Here is an 18,736-nt window from a genome sequence, read left to right as displayed (position 1 = left end):
ACTTGAACCCCTGTTCTCAATCCTCTCACAATCGTATGTAATTACTATTATTGAAAAAAGTTGAATGTGTAGTTGCATACGAGAGTATAGCCACCTGGGCAGTGGCAATTAGTACAAGTACTTTTTCACATACTGTCCCTTACTGTGTGTTATAATGATTATCCTACTAAACATATGAATGAGTGTTCCTAAAATCAGATAGCCATAATTCCTCGCTAGATTTACTAGGAATTGGGAATCTGGGCTTGGTCCCTCGGGTGGGCGTTATAGACGCCGCACTAGGAGTGAAGTCAGAGAGCATTGTTTCCCCACCAAAATTGATATTCTTCCCGAAATTCTTTTTCTCTCCCACACCCCCTCGGTCCACCATTACCCCAATCTTTCATTCCTGGGGATTCGTGTGCAAAGTTTTCGGAACACTTCCATCTGTTCCTCTCCTACATTTCTCAATCCGAGAGTGTATCTGCATTCCGCAAGTGAACGGTTAGCTCCGTTTGTGCGCCCATCAAGTCTATCTGATCGACACCCGATCCGGAACGCCGAAAAACGAAAAAAGGACATAAGTTCCACACACGCACAACCCGACCGACACAATGGCTCCCAAGAAGAAGGGAAACAAGCGCCAGGAGGAGGACTGGGAGGCTGATCTTGGTGAGGCTGCCCCCGCTGCCGACGCCCCCGCCGACCAGCCCGAGGCCGATGCCCAGAATGACGAGGAGGAAGCCAGTGGTGGTCTGATGGCTGCTCTGCGAAAGAACAAGGCCAAGAAAGCTAAGAAGGGCAAGCATCCCACCAACGACTTCGTCGAGGGTGAAGATCCTGTTGTCGATCTCGCTAGCAAGCAGCCCGAGGAAGGCACATTCGATGAGGATGATGTTTTCGCTGGAAAGCCCAAGAAGCCTATCAAGCAGGCCGCTGCTCCTGCTCCTGCTGCCGCCGAGCCTGAGGAGGGAGAATTCCGCGTCAAGTCCAAGAAGGAGAAGGAGAAGGAGAAGAAGGAGCGTGAAAAGCAACGAAAGAAGGAACAGGTGTGTTTTGATATACTTTCCGAGGAGAGGAGGCTTTTTTTTCTCATCCTTAAGATCACTAATTATCCAATTTTATTTTCTAGGCCGCTTTGAAGAAGAAGTCAACCCCTGCTCAAGAAAAGGCCGATACCTCCAAGGCTGCCGCTAAGGCCGAGCAAGAGGCCGCCGCCGCCGCTGCTGCTCCTGTCGAGACCGGTGGCAAGAAGAAGAAGCTTCCTCCCCATCTGGCTGCTTTGCAGAAGCAGCAGGAGCTGCTCCGCCAGCAGCGTGAGGAGGAGGAACGTATCCAAGAGGAAGAGAAGAAGGCTGCTGAAGCCCAGAAGATCCGCGATGAGGAGGAAGAGGCCAAGCGTGAAGAAGCCCGTCAACGAAAGAAGGAGAAGGAGCGTGAAAAGAAGGAACAGCTGCGCAAGGAGGGTAAGCTTCTTACCAAGGCTCAGAAGGAGGCCAAGGAGCGCAACGAAAAGCGCATGCAGCAAATGCTTGCGGCTGGTGTTGGCAAGGTTGCTGGTCTTGAGGAGGGCGGTGCTGAGAAAAACAAGCGTCCTGTCTACGATAACCGTAAGAAGAAGGGCGGCAAGAAGCAAGAAGAGGTTGACCTCGAGGCTGCCGCTGAGCGAGCCCGTCTCCAGCGTGAGGCTGAGGATAAGCGCCGGAAGGAGGCCGAGGAAAAGGCCAAGGCTGAAGCTGCCGCTGCCGCCGCCGCCGCTGCCAAGGCTCCCAAGGAAGAGGATGATGATGCTATCGACGACTGGGAGAAGGCTGCCGAGGAGGACGATGATGTCAAGGACAGCTGGGATGCTGCCACTGACGACGAGGAGGAGAAGCCCGCTACCAATGGCTCTGCTGACGAAAAGAAGACCGACGAGGAGGAGGAGGATGAGGATGAGGACTCTGATGAAGACTCCGAAGACGAATCTTCCTCTGAGGATGAATCTGATGAAGAGCAGTCTGCTAATCAAAGAGCTATCGCCCAGCGCAAGGCTGAGGCTGCGGAGCGAAGACAGCAGAAGCACGAGGAAGCTCTTGCGGCTCGTTCTAAGGACAACCTGCGCTCTCCTATTTGCTGTATTCTTGGTCACGTCGATACTGGTAAGACTAAGCTGCTTGACAAGATCCGTCAGACCAACGTGCAAGAAGGTGAAGCTGGTGGTATTACCCAGCAGATTGGTGCTACCTACTTCCCTGTCGATGCTCTGCAGACGAAGACCGCCGTTGTGAACAAGGATGGCAAATTCGAGTTCAAGATCCCTGGTCTTTTGATTATTGATACACCCGGTCACGAGTCCTTCTCTAACTTGCGTTCCCGTGGTTCTGGTCTTTGTAACATTGCCATTCTGGTCGTCGATATCATGCACGGTTTGGAGCCCCAGACTCTGGAGTCCATGCGTTTGCTGCGTGACCGCAAGACTCCTTTCATTGTGGCCTTGAACAAGATTGATCGTCTGTACGGCTGGAAGAAGATCGATAACAACGGTTTCGAGGACAGTTTGGCGATGCAGAACAAGGGTGTTCAGAACGAGTTCCGCACTCGTCTCGAAGCCACCAAGCTTGCCTTTGCCGAGCAGGGTTTCAACTCCGAGTTGTTCTACGAGAACAAGTCCATGGCCCGCAATGTCTCTCTGGTTCCCACCTCCGCTCACACCGGTGAGGGTGTCCCTGACATGTTGAAGCTCATCACCTCCCTGACCCAGGAGCGTATGACCAACTCCCTTATGTATCTCTCCGAGGTTGAGTGTACTGTTCTGGAAGTCAAGGTCATCGAGGGTCTTGGTACCACCATCGATGTTGTCCTGTCCAACGGTGTCTTGCGCGAGGGCGACCGAATTGTTCTGTGCGGTCTCAACGGTCCCATAGTAACCAATATCCGAGCCTTGCTCACACCGGCACCGCTTAAGGAGCTGCGTCTTAAGTCTCAGTACGTGCACAACAAGGAGGTCAAGGCAGCCCTTGGTGTCAAGATTGCAGCCAACGATCTGGAGCACGCTATTGCTGGTTCTCGTCTGTTGGTTGTTGGACCTGATGACGATGAGGATGATCTGGAGGAAGAGGTCATGTCCGATCTGGAGAACCTGCTGAGCCGTGTCGCCACTGATAACCGGGGTGTCACTGTCCAGGCTTCTACTCTGGGTTCCCTGGAGGCTCTTCTTGAGTTCTTGAAGTCCTCCAAGATTCCCGTGGCCAACATCTCTATTGGTCCGGTCTACAAGCGTGATGTCATGATGGCTGGAACCATGCTGGAGAAGGAGAAGAAGTTCGCTGTTATGCTTTGTTTCGATGTCAAGGTTGATAAGGATGCTGCTGCTTACGCCGCTGATGTCGGTGTTAAGATCTTCACTGCTGACATTATTTACCACCTGTTCGACGACTTCACTAAGCACATGGAGGAACTGCAGGAGCAGCGCAAGGAGGAGAGCAAGTTGCTTGCTGTTTTCCCTTGTGTTATCAACCCTGTTGCTGTCTTTAATAAGAAGGACCCCATTGTCATCGGTATCGATGTTCTTGAGGGTAGCTTGCGCATGCACACTCCATTGGCGGCTGTCCGCACCGGTGCTGATGGTAAGCGAGAAATCATTGATCTTGGCAGAGTGTAAGTCTCCCCCACCAACTTGTATACGCTATCTGTTTCAGTCTAACATTTATTTCTACAGTACATCTATTGAGCGTGACCACAAGCCTATCCCGGTTTGCAAGAAGGGTCAACCCTCTGTTGCTATCAAGATTGAGGGACCTAACCAGCCTATGTACGGTCGTCAGCTCGAGGAGAAGGACCAACTGTACTCTCACATCTCCCGTAAAAGTATCGACACATTGAAGGAGTTCTACCGTGCCGAGGTGACGAGAGAGGAGTGGGCTCTGGTCAAGAAGCTGAAGGGTACCTTCGAAATCCCTTGAGCTTGAGGTTCAGACTTCCACAAGTTATTGATGGGCATCTTTTCCCCAAGAGATGTCCTGATATGCCCCCGCCTTGTCTGCATGGTCAACTTTTCCCTAGCGTGAAACCTGCTTCTATTCTGCTATACCTACGTAGATGGCTCGCAAGGCCTCCGATATGTGGCATGTTTTATGATGTTTTTCGACACGAATATTTTTGAGTGTCAAATATGACGATGACCATCAAAAAGCGAAAAAGTTCTTTGTGTTTTTTGGATTATGATGTGGACATACCATAACGATCACGACAAGGCCAAAAAAGAAAAGTCGCCTGTACATGACAAGGGAAGGGCATGACCTGGTACCAGCCATGTCTTTTTTATAGTAGTTTGATTAATGAATGTTGCTAGATTTGATTTCAAGATCTTCTATCCTGCATTAAATTGTATTTCACGTAGGCACCAGAAACCCTTATTTAGTATATACAACCTGCACAATGACCAGAGTCAGTCGTCAAGTATGGATTAAAAATCGTCACCGTCCCAGCGTTCAACGCGGCCTCCATTCCTCTCCCAATCCAACCAACTCCCATCATAAACTCCCAAACTCTCAGCATCATAGCCTGCCTGTACAGCCAACTGTGCCGCAGCTCTAGCCCTCACACCAGCCTTACAGTAGAAAACAAGTTTCTGGTTATCCTCAGCGACGGGCTTGGGGAATCCAAATCGAGTCTCAAATTCGTCAGGTGTAAGATAAAGCGCATCGGGTTGAGAGGCGAGCGGGATACTGATCGCAGTAGGAATGATACCGGTGCCTTTTAGTTCAGCGGGTTCACGGACGTCGATTAGAATGACTGGGGTATGTGTTGGGTCACTTGAGGATGAGCTAGGGAGAGCAGTGTTTATCTGTTTCATATTAGTATCCTGTCATTTCATGGAACTTGAATATGATATGTGCAGTTACCTCTTCGAATCCCCATTCGCGCAAACTGCCAGGCTCATCACTTCTCCACCGAACTTGGTTGTGTGAATATAATCCATGCTTGTAATGCGCAGGCTTGTAAATTTGTTGGGCCAGAGATACCAGGAAACCACATCTCGATGATAGAGAGGCAATCCCTCGGTTGGTTGCGGAGAGAGATCCGCGCGGAAGTGCGGCGGTCGAGAGCCGGTAAGGTGCGGAGGCTCTAAGGGCCTTTGAGGGAATGGAAGTGATTGAGCACCTCATTGTGGATGGTAATACTGTTGCCATTGGTATTGGTATTCATCTACAGTTGGACTTTGAGTAGATTGAGGTTCAAGTTTGAGCCGAGGAGATTCAAACGTTAGTAGCTGCGGAGTTAACGGTTGAGCTGAGCGTGATGTCAGCCGTGACCGCCTACTTAGTTCGGATTGTATACTGACCAAGCAGGCTGCAGGGTTGTCTTTAACCCTATAAGTATAGAAGTGCTAAAATAGATTTCTTTTAAATAGGCCCACTGGTACATAACCCAGACGCCCAACTTGAACACGAGCTTGAAGTGCTGTTGAAGATAGTGCGTACATTCAATCAAGTACCTTCAACTGGGTATTACTGGTAGTATTGGCGTCTTCTGTCTGTCGTCGCTACTATGAATCTTCATGTAAACTATTAGCAGTGGTTCATAAGATGGATTTAAAAATACCCAATTTGCATGATATAGACGAAAATTATTGAATGGGAATTTGGAACTTGAATACTTACATTGCATGAATAATCCCTGGGATATCACCACACAACGTCAATATGATGTTAATGAAGAGCTGCGCACCACAGCCTCTTGTTAAAAGGACTGCAAGAGGCGGGAAAATGACTGCCAGTATGTAACAGCAGACATTACTGAGAAAATGTCAGTGGTTCAAGCTTAAGTTTCTTTCAAATGATGTTTGTGAGACAATATGCTGAGGACCTACGTCGCTGACACTGGCATATTATCAATTGATCTTGTGTCCTGTGATTTAGAGCTCTGGAGTATAAAAATGTATTTTGCTAGCATGATAGCAGCAGAGAATGTTTTTATTTATGCAATGTGTACCAATATATCGAAATTAAGTCTATGACGTTGTGATTCTGGAAGCATCGCTCCAAGAACGGGCAGACGCGGGAATATAGCCTAGATGGGAGATTTTTGCCAGTAGTGATAGATAGGTATTACATAGGCCCCTAGATCAGACTAAAACCTTGGAATATCATAAGCAGAAACTTGAACTTGAATTGTATCATACGCCATGTGGCAATAGAAATAAATTCTTCTAGGATTTCATTCATATCCCATCCCGAGGTCGTGTTGCGAAAGCAGCACTAGATGCCAAAACTCGGATTGGCATCTATCAATTGAGACAACTCGGGATTTTATCGCTTTATAAAATTGAAGAACAAATGATTGACTATGAGTGATTTCCAAGGTTCAATCTCAAAATGTTACGTGTTTGATGGAGCCAGTACTAATACGCCTTTCTCAGAAGATCTTGGGACGGCGCTCATCGCAGTGTCATCGGCTCTCATTGGAATCGCGGGGATCACTGTGATACTGCGACTAATATCCCGTATTTGGATATTAAGAACGTACGGTACAGATGATTGGTGTGTGATGGGGTCCATGATCGCATCTGTCGGGATACTTGTGTCTATAATTTTGGGTATAATCACTCACTTCAACTGATCTCGGCGGCTCAATGTCTATGCTAACTGGTTCAAGGCGTTGAGAATGGCATGGGGGGACGTTGGTCAAGTAATAATGGGACACTGGGAAAGGTTAGTCTAACCAGGTTGAAATTGATTCAACATTGAAATACAGTACTAGTAGTACTTACCTATCTGTTGATCCTGATATTAGATCCAACTCGCTATTCAAGTCCTATATATCACATCTAGTGGACTGGTGAAACTCTCGATACTCACTCTATATCATCGCATTTTCCCAGGATTGAGAATCGCCACTATTATTTCAGCAGTTCTCATCACAATTTTGACGCTGACATTCATATTCGTTGCAATATTTCAGTGTCAACCAGTGGGTAGCTATTGGACTCATCCCGCCAATGGACATCACAGCACTTGCATCTCACTTTTGATATTCTGGTGCGACGTTGCTGTTGTATTCCTTGTCACCAACATTCTAGTGGTGGTACTGCCACTCAAACCTATACTAGGTTGGACTCTCTTAATTCTGAAATGACTGTATGCTGACAGCTTCCAAGATTTGCATCTGAAGAAGAGAAGAAAGATCATGGCTTTGGTTTTGTTATGCTCGACTGGGTTTTGGTAAGCTCAATAATCATCAATTAAAAATACCTTCTAGTAGTTAAAATCACTTACTAACCCGGACATAAGTACGGTTGTCGCCGCTGCAGTTCGGCTTGCCTATGTAGTGCATCTATACAAGAACCGTGACTTGAGTTGGGATGTTGTGCCTATCTACGTTTGTTCTGTGGTGGAGATCTCGACCGCACTAGTCGCCTCTAGCATCCCAACACTCAGATTGGCATATCTGAAATGTTTCGGATCAGAGTCACATAGGAAGAAGAAGAGTCGTACGTCCCAAAGTTAATAGATAGTATGTTTATCGTTATGTATATGAAGAATTTTCAAATGTTACTAGTACACCAATAGTTGATAGATACATCCATGGATGTACTATTGAGTATGGGCTCTTTTAGCAGAACTTCTGGCAGTCCTAGAGGAACGAGAGCATAGTAAAGTCTTGGAACGCAGATCGTTAATTCTCAGGTACTTCAATTTCACCTGGACATGGTTCCTGATACAGGGCTGCTAGTCGTGACGTCTACAAGTACCTATAAGAGTGGGGCGCGGTTTAGATTGGCCAGTTGATCGGATTGCACAATGTGCTACTGTCATACTTCAAATGTTCAGAGTCATTTATCAAATCTTCACATAATGATGGGATTCTCATAATATTAATATATTTTGGTTCATGATATAGAGAGCATGTCTTCTAGTAATCGACAGCGTATGTATTATGCTGGTAGGCCTTTGGTCCGAAGTAAGCGCCTGCATTTCAGGTTCACAAGCCAAAATCTATCAAGAGATAGGATCATAGACTTTCCAAGGTTCCGGGGACAAGAGAAACAGGGAATTCTAATTTCTATATAAATCCAAGACCATCGCCGGGCGCTGAAATCCTGTTTTCATGATTCGAATATAACTCTTATCGATCTATTCCTCGAATATCCACATTCCATCCATTTCATCCAATATCATGATGGAGAGCTTTTTTAGCCATCCCATGGGCATGGTCAGCTATGTTACCCGGGCACTCCAGATATTCAGCGCAATCATCGTCCTCGGAATCACTGCTTGGGCTGCGAGAGGAACGAAGACTCTCACTGTGATATTCTCCTTGACAATCGTGAGTAGCAACATTATAGCTAGCCTTCCGAGGTTAGAAGCAAGAGCTATGATGCATAGATCCTAACCTTGAATCTTACTACAGGCTGTTATCACCATCGTCTTCGCCGTACTCTCATCATCTATAAGTTTTGTGCTCAGACGACAGAGATGGCACATATTCCCGATATTGATAACTGACGCAATTATTTCCTATCTGTGAGAACCTGATCAGTCACTGGCATTGAAATCGATATCTAACGCGTCATTCAGCTGGCTTACGTCGTTCATTTTCCTGGCTCAGGATTTCAATAGACAAAGTTGCCGGATCAGTCGTTGGAATGGAGAGGTTGTGTGTAGTCGCCAATACACTGCAGAAGCATTCAGCTTTATCGCATTGTAAGGATTCGTCCCATGCAAGGTTCAACTGCATATATCAGACTTGAAGCTAACAGCTTACCATCTTGACAATAGCTTCGCATCCATGGTCACTTTAGCACTCGAGGTGGCATACATTCATCATCCTAAGACGCGTGCTGTCGCCGGTGATGGAGAAATATCAAGGGAACAGGCAGTGAGCGAAAACTTGACTAATGCTGGTTTATTGCCTCCTAGGTAAGCTTGGAATATGATTTGGTGGATACTCGCGTTTGCTTCGGCGCCCATTTCACTTCCTGTATCATTCCAAGGCAACTTCCTTTCAAGTACCTATGCAGAATGAATTTGTATTTTTTCATCATACCGAATAGCACTCAAGTCCACGGGCATATGCTACTGGTATAGTGAAGCTTGTCGAAGCGAGTATGGTACGTAATTTGGACAAATCAAGATGTGAGGCGTTTGCATTGAATAACATTTGAACGTAAGAATATGAAAACATGAATTAATATTAGTCTAAAGAGTGGTCGCAGGGCTCAATGCAAGAGACAAAATAGAGAACCATCCGAAAATGCTCATAGTACAAGGACAAGGGTATCAGGGTATCCAAGTGTCTTCCTAATGGTTAAGTGTCTATGTCCAGTTGAGGGATTTACCCTCACTTCAACCCGTCGTGCTACCAAACCCATCAAAGTGCAATTGAGAAAATAGAATGAAGTGAAAAGACCCCTCCATCACCAGGATAGAACGGCTGTGCTGGATAGCCAGGCCCTTCTATCCGGAGGTTGGGGCCAGGTTTCCAGCTTCAGGGCTTTTAATGTTTGCTCTGTAATGGTTCAGAGTTTATGGGCGGGGACGGAAAGTAAGCAGGCAGTCATCCTAAAAGAAATTGTTAGTAAGTGTGCAAATCAAGATGAAATTGTAGAAAAAAAGTTTAAACATACCTGGGGGAAGATAGTAGCAAACACCTTGATGTCCTCAGACAGAGGAGTAGGGGTGTGCTCCCAATCCATCTCCATACTAGCCTTACCGATCATGGCCATCAAAGACAGCTGGGCGTAGGTCTGTCCCAGACAGTAGTGGGGACCTGTGCCAAAGACCAGCCAGTTCTTGGTCTGCTGCTCGGCAGTACCGGTGATCCAGCGGTCAGGGTCAAAGGAGTCAGCGTTGGGGTAGGCCTCCTCATCGTGACAAGCGGGCCAAACGGAGGGAATGATCATGGAACCCTTGGAGACGGTGATCTTGTCGGTGATAGGGAAATCCTTCTTGACGAGGTAAGGAACCATGATGACGGGAGGGCGGTAACGCAGGGTCTCCTTGACAACAGCACGAGTGTAGGGCATCTCGTCCAGCAGCTCCATAGAAATAGGCACAGTGCGGTCACCGTTGCGGACCTTGAGGTTCTCCTCACGGACCTTGTCCAAAACTTCGGGGCGGTCAGCCATCAGCTGGAACAACCAAGTCGAGGCAGCGCTAGTAGCATCCTGGGAGGCGAAGAGGAAGGTAAAGATAGTCTGGGCAATCTCGTAATCGGTGAAGTCACGCAGAACCTGGGGAGGCTTCTCGGAGGGATCGACCTGAATGCCCTTGGCAATCTTCTCGCGGTATTTGGCAGAATCCTGCTGGGCCTTGACCCAGGCGTCCATGATACACGAAACCTCACCACCGGCAGCCATGCGAGCGCGGCTCTTAGCGGAGCACTTGGCGAACTCAGCCATGACCATGTCGGCAGCGCGCTTGCCGTACCAAGTCTTGGTGAAAGGAAGAATGATAGGGAAGTTGACCAGCTCCAGCGCAGCGGTAATCATGTAGTAGTCATCGGCGACCTTCTGAACGACCTCATCGGACATGTAGTATCCAACGAAGGTACGGCAAGAGAGAGCAGTCATCAGATCACGGAAATCGGGCATCCAAGGAGTAGGCTCGTGCTTCAGGTTGGCGGACTTCTCCACGAAGCGCTTGAAACTGGCGTTGAGGACTTCCTCCACACGAGGGAGGTAGCAGGCCAAGGCCTGGCGAGTGAACAGACCATTGAGACCCTTGCGGAAGTCAACGTGCTCCTTGCCATCCAAGAAAACCCAGTTGGTCTTGCCGAGAAGCTTGTGCGCAGCGTCGACAACACAAGGCTTTACGTATCCGGGAGAGTTGAAGATCTTGCGGGACATGTCACGAGTGGAGGCAATGACGACGAACCTTCAGAAAGCGCGGTTAGTATACATCGAGAGAAGGATTGATCTCTTATAAACAGTCGGAATTCGACGAGATCGCTGTAAAACATCGACACGTATGCAAATTGTCTGGGATTGCTCACTTGTGGAAGACAGAGACACAGCTGAGCTCGCCACTGTCCCATTTGGCCTTGTACTTGGTAAACTGAGGGTTGACGGATTCCAAAAATGGGCCCATGAAGGGAATCTTGTAGGCAGGACCAACGATTGATCCCTTGTAGTAGTGATACTTGACTATAGAGGTGAGATGGTTAGCGACGCTACATTCTGACAAAGAGAGATCTGAAGCCTTTCAAGATTTTGATAAAAAAAAAAGAGGCGCACTTACACTGATCATAAACGACAGCTGCAAGGAACAGTGTTCCGAGGAACTTCCAGATGGTGAGGCCATCAAGAATGGAAGCCAAGAAACCGCCTGTCGCGATCAATTGGGGAGAGACTGTCGCGTCTGCCGAAGGCGAGACAAAGCTACCAGTGATGTTGACCATACTGTCGCACGGGATCACTGGTTTTCTCACTTTTGTTTTTTGGTCGGAGAGATTCTGTAAAGGGAAAGAATGACAAAAACCAAATTCCGAAAATCGAAAAGGAGAAAGAATCCCGCGAGCAGATCGGAGATTGGAGAGAGTGGAGAGGGGGAAGAAATCGAAATTGGTCAGGGGTGGAAACGTCAATAATGCCGGCGCCAATTCCCACTCTCTCGGGGGCCCGGATGTGCATAGTCCCACATCTTATTGCCCTGGTTACTATGGTATTACCGTATGACCTGGGCATAGAATCAGGGGAACAATTCTGAAATTGGTTCAGTATTGATCCTGATTATCAAGTTCTTGATTCTTAGTTCTTAATTTCTTAATTTTCTAATTTCTTAAGTTTTTCTTATTTGTTTCTTCTTTTCTACTTGTACAGTGCTTTGATAGTTAGAAAGAAATTTCTATAGTATGCTTATCACTACGGAGTAGATTCTATCACACCTATATAGTTCAACTCCCAGTTGACTTCTCAACAAAACTCATTTTATTCTGCAAGGTCATAAAAAAAAGGGGAACAGTGCACAATTTATAAGGTTAATTTCTATGCATCATCAACCTATTAACTCTTATACTCATCATAGTCAAAGCGTGACTCGGTTAGAGAAATCCCGTGATCACTGATTGGCTATTGATACATAAGGGTTTTGGGGGCACGTGCACTTTACTAAGCCAGGGTCTTGATTGGATAAATTGGATATAATGAAAGAAATGTAAAGATGAAAAGGAGAAGAATGATCATGTATGTACTTGAGGTAGAGAACATATAGTTTAATTGGCATAACTCTTTGATACTTGACTATGTATCACGCTGATCTTATTTATGACCGCCCAAAGCCAAACCATCCACGGCCCTTCTTCTCCTCAGGCGTAGGAGCTTCAGCGGCCACATCGGCATTAGCAGTGGCATTGGTACTGCGTGGGTAATCGATGTAGTTCCATGCAACATCGAAGAAAAGTGGCTTCACCGGAACTGGCTGCATCTGGGGTGGGTAGGGCACCAAGTTGTTCAGATTAGGTTCGGCGGTGAACTGATTAAGGCGCTCGGCAAGAGGCTGTTGCTGAGATGCACCAGAGTTGGCATCGAAGCGCTCAATGGTAACGAGACCGCGGTAATGGGCAACCAATCCACGCAGAGTGATCTCCAAGGCACTGACCTGAGCCTTGGAAACGTCGAGCCGGGGAGCTCCCTCAGAGTCGGCAGAGGACTGTGGTGGTGCGGATCCAACAAGCTCATAGGCATGCGCCAATAGCGCTAGTGCCTCGGTGAACTTGCCAAGTACACTGTGAGAGCGTGCAATAGACAGGCATCTTAAAAAAACAAATATTAGCTAATATTCAAAACAGAAGCAGAGGGGGTGGAACATACCTAAGGGAGCGGAAGTAGTGTCTCTTGGCAGTTAGATCTTGAACGAAAGCTGAATCAGCTGCAACACCTGGCAACTCAAGAATGAAATCCAAGCTCTGTAGAGTCGAGTCATACAGAACCACTCGTTCACGGAGACGGTTCAATTTTTTCCCATTGCCACCATTTTTTTTGACATTCTTGCTCTCCGTGGAAGCTTGCTCATCCTCGAAGGTCAGACCGTCCTTCTCACCACAGAGGATTCGGTTACGGCCGACCCGCCATCCAACCAGGCTGTAGTTGACAGCGGTACGGGTGATCTGCAATGCCTGCATTCTCTTATCTCCAGCATCAACTCCTTCATTGACCAAGTCATCAATAGCAGTCTTTGTGGCATCGACTGCATCTTGACTGGCGATGATTACATTATCGTACGCAGCGGCCTGATCTTTAGCGGAAGCTGATCGTCCAGCTCCGGCCAACCAGGTAGTGAGAAGGGCCTCAGCAGCAGAAGCGGCTGCCAATGACTGGGAGATAGATGCATCTTCTAGCGGTACGGTGCGTGATCTCCAAGTAATAGACTGAGGGAGTTCTTGAACCTCACCTTCCGCAGTTCGCCGGGTTCCTGCTGCCTCTTCAGCCAAACAGGAAGGGTCAATTTTCTCTACCTCAGCTCGGATTTCTGGATCCGATGGGAAGAATTCAATTGCTAACGAGGAAGTGGGCTTTGAACGAGGGAGCTTCATCTGGTAAGCAGCATAGCGCAAGCTTGGGTCAACGGTTCCGGAAAGAAGATCCCGGAAAGCGTCCTTCTTCACTTGCTGTCCAAGAGCTGTGTAGATAACTCTTGCAATAGCATAGTCGTGAAGACATTGTTCCCACTTGTGCTTCTCGAGGCACAGTGCGCCGGAAATTGTAGCAAGATAGGCGCGAGCCTCGAGGATATCAATATCGTTCGCCCCGGAGGCAGATTGTTCATGGAGTAAAGAGACGAGATGCTGTGCGTAACCAGTTGCCTTTTGTAGGCGGGAGATGATATGGCGTCTGGCGGCACCAGTGATGCCTTTGGCAGATGGGTCTGCGGAGTGTGTAGATTTCATGTGCATAGCTTGTGCCCAGGCTCGCTCGGACGCGAGAAGCAGGAGATGCGCGTATCTACATGAAGCAAGATATGTCAGCTTGGATCAACACCCCGGGAGAAATTCACTAGCAATAGCACATACGCCACATTGTCCCTGACGTTCTCAGCGGTTACTGGGGGTTTAGCAGTGTACTTGCGGCCTTTAGCCGTGGCCTGGCCCAGCTTCTTGCGAAGTTTGTGCAACTTGCGAGTGGCATGCGCCCGATAGGCATTGTAGTCCCCAACAAGAAGGACCTCCTCTCGCTCCTTGAAGATATAATCCGTAATCTCCATCTTGAATATTGGATTCGCGTTGAAGATTGAGGGGGCGATGATCGAATCGAAAGAGACAGATTGGTGGGTTGCGCCAAAGGCGGTGGGCAAACGAGGATGGGCCGATGTGCCGGGCATTTTCCTCTGTTGCGGAAGCTTCTCAACTTCAACGATTCTTTTTCGTCTTCTAGCCCCCTTTGCCAATAGGCTGGTTCAGGAATTGCATTGGGCTTGCTTTGAATTTCAAGCTCAGAGAATTCTTTACAGACTAATTCTTCGAGTTCCCTGCCCGAAAACTTCCTCTGTTTCTGCTCTATTCTCTTTTTTCTGGGTAAGACCAGACACCTTCCAAACAACCAATTTGAATGCTATTACTCGCCCAACGACGAAGATATCGGACCACTGACTCTGTTATTCGATCAGATCGTATCTGAGGACACGATATGATGCCACTTGGTGAACTACTTTGGTGGTTATAGTGTTTTGACGCCGCGACGATCGGGGGTAATGCTCGAACGGGCTACGGGCTATTTTGAGACGGCGGGTCGGCGTTTCCTTTCGAGATCCTAATGGCGCTATTCAGACCAGAAGATCATTGTCTCGACGATTTTGGAAACACAATGTCGGAGGGGATGCCGCCCACTGGCTCCTAGCTCTCACACAACCGTCCGATCAACCATACTCTTTTGTTCCCAATCCATCCCGACGAAATCAAAGCTCGAGCGATGCCAATCTACCATTCCTCGATTTCCTCTATCCCCAGAAGACTCAAGAGTTTGCGGCCTCGCGGCTATCACGACTGTCCAAAGGGGTGGGCCTACGTCGGAGGAAAAGAACGCTCCCCAGTCTTCGGAGAACGTACGTCTCGGAAGCCACGAGTATTTCACAACATCCACAAGCCGAGCAGCCACACAATACATCTTCTGAGATTGCCATTGACGAGCCATCAAAACCTGTTGAGGCGATAAAGAACCTTTGGCTCGGCTTGAAGTCGCGAGATAGATCTCGGATACATTACGATAATGTATGGGTGCTGTTCCTCGCAGCTGGACGGCCAGCAGAGGCTCTTTCTGACCTTTGCGCCTTTTTAAGCAAGTCAAACGTTCAGGTCAACATAGACCGAGCGTGGGAAACGTTCTTACTAATTTCAGAACCTTCTGATAATGATTTCTTCCACATTACTCAGTCGCAACTTCAAGTCAAGAAGCCACCAAAGCTTATTGAAATATGTGAATTGGCTCTCAAATTCAAACGCGCACGATCCGTTTTCTCCTTGTCATTTCTTCATTTTATAAAGCGTTATGACTGGCCTCACGCTCAGAAAATTTGGGTCCTTCGCTCGCAGTTCAACGATGAGCATAAGGGACGGATCATCTCCCCCAACTGGGATGTTCGTATACCCTCCGAGGTTATCAATAAATTGGCGTCTTATCTCGTGAGGAAGAAAGACATTGCTGAGTATGACGCTCGCATCCTTCGAAATATCGCCGAATTCTTACTAGAGCATCTCTCTACTTCTCTCGACATGCTAAAAGATACCCCGATGGATACTCTCAATTCCATCATGCATAACTTTCGTTCGCTGGAGATCTCGACTCTGCAGCATTATGTCAACATCATTGAAACCCTTCAATCTTCAAGTGTTCGTACCGACTTTGCTCGTTCACTCGTTTTTTACCACCAGATGCGGCTCTTCTTCTATCCGCAATTGGCTAAACATGACGCGAAGTTCCACGCCCGCAAGAAAATGTTGTCTCGCCAACTCGAACTTCTTACGCAATTTGAAATGCCCGGCCAGGTCTTGTATTTTTTGGATGAGATAGCCCATTTCTACGGGAAGCCATCAATTCAGAACTACAAAGATCCTTTGAACCTGTTCGCTCACAATGGAGATGTGTCGCAGGTGAATCTTGTATTTGACAAGCTAGTCGCGGATCATGGCAACCCCAAGAGCCGCAGACTCGTGACTCCACTTCTCCTTGTCAATGCAAATGTTGGCAATGTCCCGGAAACTCTGAATCAATTCAGAAGGTTGCAAGATGAATTCCAGCTTCAACCGAACACGGTGTGCTGGAATATTGTTCTCACTGCCTATGTAACCAATGATGATTTGGATGGGGCCTTCTCCCATTTCTCAAAGATGGTCCAGAGCGCTGTTCAACTTGACTCTCACACTTTTGGAATTATGATGGGAATATGTGCAAACAGAGGAGACATTTCTGGCGTGCGCCGATTGCTTCAACAAGCAGAGCTGCAGAAAGTACCTGTCACTATGCCAATGCTTAGCACGGTAGCTCAGGCTTATATTAGCGGTGGCCGGCTAGATTTGGCCGAACAATTGGCTGAGACTTGTTTGGACAGCAAGGTCGAAGGATCTCCAATGCGAATGTGGAACTCGCTTCTCATGCAGTATGCATTTAGGATTGACTATCGGTCTTTTAACCGGGTTTGGGATCGTATGACGAGTGTTGGCCTGACTCCGGATGCCACGTCCTATGCAGCTGATTTGCTCCGTCTGGCTTTGATTGGCTCTGCCGATAAAGCGCGCATGACTCTCAGGCGTCTTCACAAACAACGTGTCTTCCATGCCACGGAGGTTCATTATGCTATCGTTCTGCTTGCATACATCAAAATTCGCAATCTTGAAATGGCTCATGTCATTTTACAAGAGGTCATCTCAAGATTCCCTGATTCAGGCCTAGCGTCAAGCCTCCGGAGCTTCGAGGAAGAGATAGCCCCTGACTTGAAGGCAGTTAAGCAGGATGAAACCAACGACGATGCAAATGAACGTCTCAAGAAAGCAGAAGTCTTGCTTATTGAGTCAATAGCAAATCGTGACTTCACTGCACTGGCCAGCAAGCTCCCATCAACACAAGGTCGCAAGGAGGCTCTTGCCAAGTCTTTCAACACCTGGAACCACGAATATCTCATCAAGCAGTACGGTGCAAATGGCGCCATGTCACTAGCTCGTGGATTGTTTGACAAATATCTCAGCAGTTCCGATTCTACCAGCCCACAGGGTGGTGAATCCGTCCCGGCTCCAATTCGCCTGGTTACTGCTATGATGGCTGCACACCTAAGAGAGGACCAATTCGAAGAGGTGGATGAATGCTGGCAGCTTGCTCTATCAAGCGCCATCAAAGTGGCCAGTCGAATCAATGTCGATCACATACTCGAGACTTTGCCGTCACCTTCAGATCCTATATCTGATGCTGGCTCATCATCTCACAGTCTACCAACACTTTCTGCGGCGGATAAGACTGAACATTCCTCCTCCATTTCGCTTTCTGGGCAAAATCATGACATTCTCCCAGCACGTCGCTTCACGCTCTCTCGGGCATTGTCTGTTTACATGCGTTCATTGGCCTACCGAAATAAACACGACAGAATCGCTCAAGTCATGGATGAGGTAAAAACAATTGGCTTCGAAATGACCACCTTCAACTGGACAACTTATGTGCAGCTGCTTGCGGACTCTGACAAGTTCGAGCATGTGGCAGAGGCCTTCCGTCTGAACGAGACACAGTTTATGCCTAATTGGCCAGGATGGAATCGACTGAAGAAAGGTCAGGTATTCAAACCTCCGGGCACCCCACGTGGTGTTTATATGCTTGAAAGCCGCAATGACCCCGAGCAGTCTAAGCATTTCCTTGGACGTGCAGCACGGAAGTACTGGGGCAATATGGCTCCAGAATTCTTGCAGCCCACATACTTGACCATTGTTTGCCTTGCATCCGCCTTGGACCGTATTCGTGATGCGAGTATTTCTCATGGTGGCAACGAAGTTGACGTCCTGTTTTCTACGGCACCCCTGACAGTTGAAGCAATTAGCAGAATGCCTTATCTGCGCGACAAATTCCAGGGCGTTCTTTTCCGACAACGCTCCGAGGCACCCGAGAAACAGACGCCGAAATTCCCCAGGGAGCTTACTGTGGCAACTGGCGGTATCCTTGGTCCTGGTGTTCGTGGCCTACGTCCTAAAGTCGAGGAGTTCGATCCGCTCGAGGAGAATCAGGAAAACCAGCAGAGCGAGGAGGCACCGGAGGTACCAGTCGCATCAAATGCATCAGAACCAGATGCTCAAGTGGCACCAGTGACACCAGAAAGTGAAACCAAAAAGCCTGCTAGAAAGTCCAAGAAACCTAAGGAGCCTCGACGTGATCCCCGAAAGGAGGCCGATGCCGCCAATGCAGAGGAGTGGACAGGTATTCTTCCCCCGGAAGATCTGATTGATTTCCAAGGTCAAACTCAACATGCAAGATCGCGTCGACGAATCCCACTCCCTCTACCACCAAAGTCGACCCGAAAGACAAAGCGAGGTCATTGGAGGACACCTCCCCAAGAACGCAGGGCTGAGAAGGACACTCGGCCTCCAAAGGATGCGCCGAAGAATGATTCCTAGAGGCATCTAGATGCGAGCTAGGAAGGCCTTGCGTTTTCTGAATCACTTAAGGAGATGGCGCATTGAAAGTGCCTCTCATTGTATATCATTGTTCTCATTTCTTATTTTGTATAGCAAACCAACTGTATAGATCCAATGTATAACTACCCATTTCATACAAACCCTCAGGTTTCAGATGTCCAATTGCATAATA

At 47.9% G+C, this 18,736-nt stretch overlaps 7 protein-coding genes across 7 annotated transcripts; 4 read left to right on the top strand and 3 right to left on the bottom strand.

Annotated features, from left to right (window-relative positions):
* Positions 1–593: 593 nt before the first annotated feature.
* On the top strand, positions 594–3,923 carry N7483_011021 (putative mitochondrial translation initiation factor IF-2; the record flags this gene model as incomplete). Its single annotated transcript, XM_057094448.1, has 3 exons — positions 594–1,028; positions 1,112–3,618; positions 3,680–3,923. 3 exons carry the CDS (start codon positions 594–596, stop codon positions 3,921–3,923), a joined length of 3,186 nt encoding a protein of 1,061 aa, XP_056940419.1.
* A 503-nt stretch (positions 3,924–4,426) lies between these two features.
* On the bottom strand, positions 4,427–5,129 carry N7483_011020 (rhodanese-like domain-containing protein; the record flags this gene model as incomplete). Its single annotated transcript, XM_057094447.1, has 2 exons — positions 4,427–4,807; positions 4,866–5,129. The coding sequence occupies 2 exons, from the start codon at positions 5,127–5,129 to the stop codon at positions 4,427–4,429; spliced, it is 645 nt and encodes a 214-aa protein (XP_056940418.1).
* Positions 5,130–7,094: 1,965 nt separating this feature from the next.
* On the top strand, positions 7,095–7,470 carry N7483_011019 (uncharacterized protein; the record flags this gene model as incomplete). The annotated part of the gene is given in 3 exon segments (XM_057094446.1): positions 7,095–7,100; positions 7,113–7,184; positions 7,225–7,470. The coding sequence occupies 3 exon segments, from the start codon at positions 7,095–7,097 to the stop codon at positions 7,468–7,470; spliced, it is 324 nt and encodes a 107-aa protein (XP_056940417.1).
* A 672-nt stretch (positions 7,471–8,142) lies between these two features.
* N7483_011018 (MARVEL domain-containing protein) lies at positions 8,143–8,886 on the top strand (the record flags this gene model as incomplete). The annotated part of the gene is made up of 4 exons (XM_057094445.1): positions 8,143–8,289; positions 8,374–8,486; positions 8,541–8,666; positions 8,742–8,886. 4 exons carry the CDS (start codon positions 8,143–8,145, stop codon positions 8,884–8,886), a joined length of 531 nt encoding a protein of 176 aa, XP_056940416.1.
* A 602-nt stretch (positions 8,887–9,488) lies between these two features.
* On the bottom strand, positions 9,489–11,361 carry erg5 (C-22 sterol desaturase erg5; the record flags this gene model as incomplete). The annotated part of the gene is made up of 4 exons (XM_057094444.1): positions 9,489–9,524; positions 9,590–10,838; positions 10,957–11,107; positions 11,202–11,361. The coding sequence occupies 4 exons, from the start codon at positions 11,359–11,361 to the stop codon at positions 9,489–9,491; spliced, it is 1,596 nt and encodes a 531-aa protein (XP_056940415.1).
* An 863-nt stretch (positions 11,362–12,224) lies between these two features.
* Positions 12,225–14,162, bottom strand: N7483_011016 (signal recognition particle subunit SRP68; the record flags this gene model as incomplete). Its single annotated transcript, XM_057094443.1, has 3 exons — positions 12,225–12,714; positions 12,773–13,903; positions 13,972–14,162. The coding sequence occupies 3 exons, from the start codon at positions 14,160–14,162 to the stop codon at positions 12,225–12,227; spliced, it is 1,812 nt and encodes a 603-aa protein (XP_056940414.1).
* Positions 14,163–14,648: 486 nt separating this feature from the next.
* On the top strand, positions 14,649–18,543 carry N7483_011015 (putative translation regulator (Cya5); the record flags this gene model as incomplete). The annotated part of the gene is made up of 2 exons (XM_057094442.1): positions 14,649–14,685; positions 14,771–18,543. The coding sequence occupies 2 exons, from the start codon at positions 14,649–14,651 to the stop codon at positions 18,541–18,543; spliced, it is 3,810 nt and encodes a 1,269-aa protein (XP_056940413.1).
* Positions 18,544–18,736: the final 193 nt, after the last annotated feature.

The sequence above is a fragment of the Penicillium malachiteum genome (assembly GCF_028827825.1).
Source record: "Penicillium malachiteum strain IBT 17515 chromosome Unknown utg000005l:1.0-9002435.0:326005.0-9005861.0, whole genome shotgun sequence".
Classification (NCBI taxonomy): Eukaryota; Fungi; Ascomycota; class Eurotiomycetes; order Eurotiales; family Aspergillaceae; genus Penicillium; species Penicillium malachiteum.
This window is presented reverse-complemented; position numbering and strand designations above follow the sequence as displayed.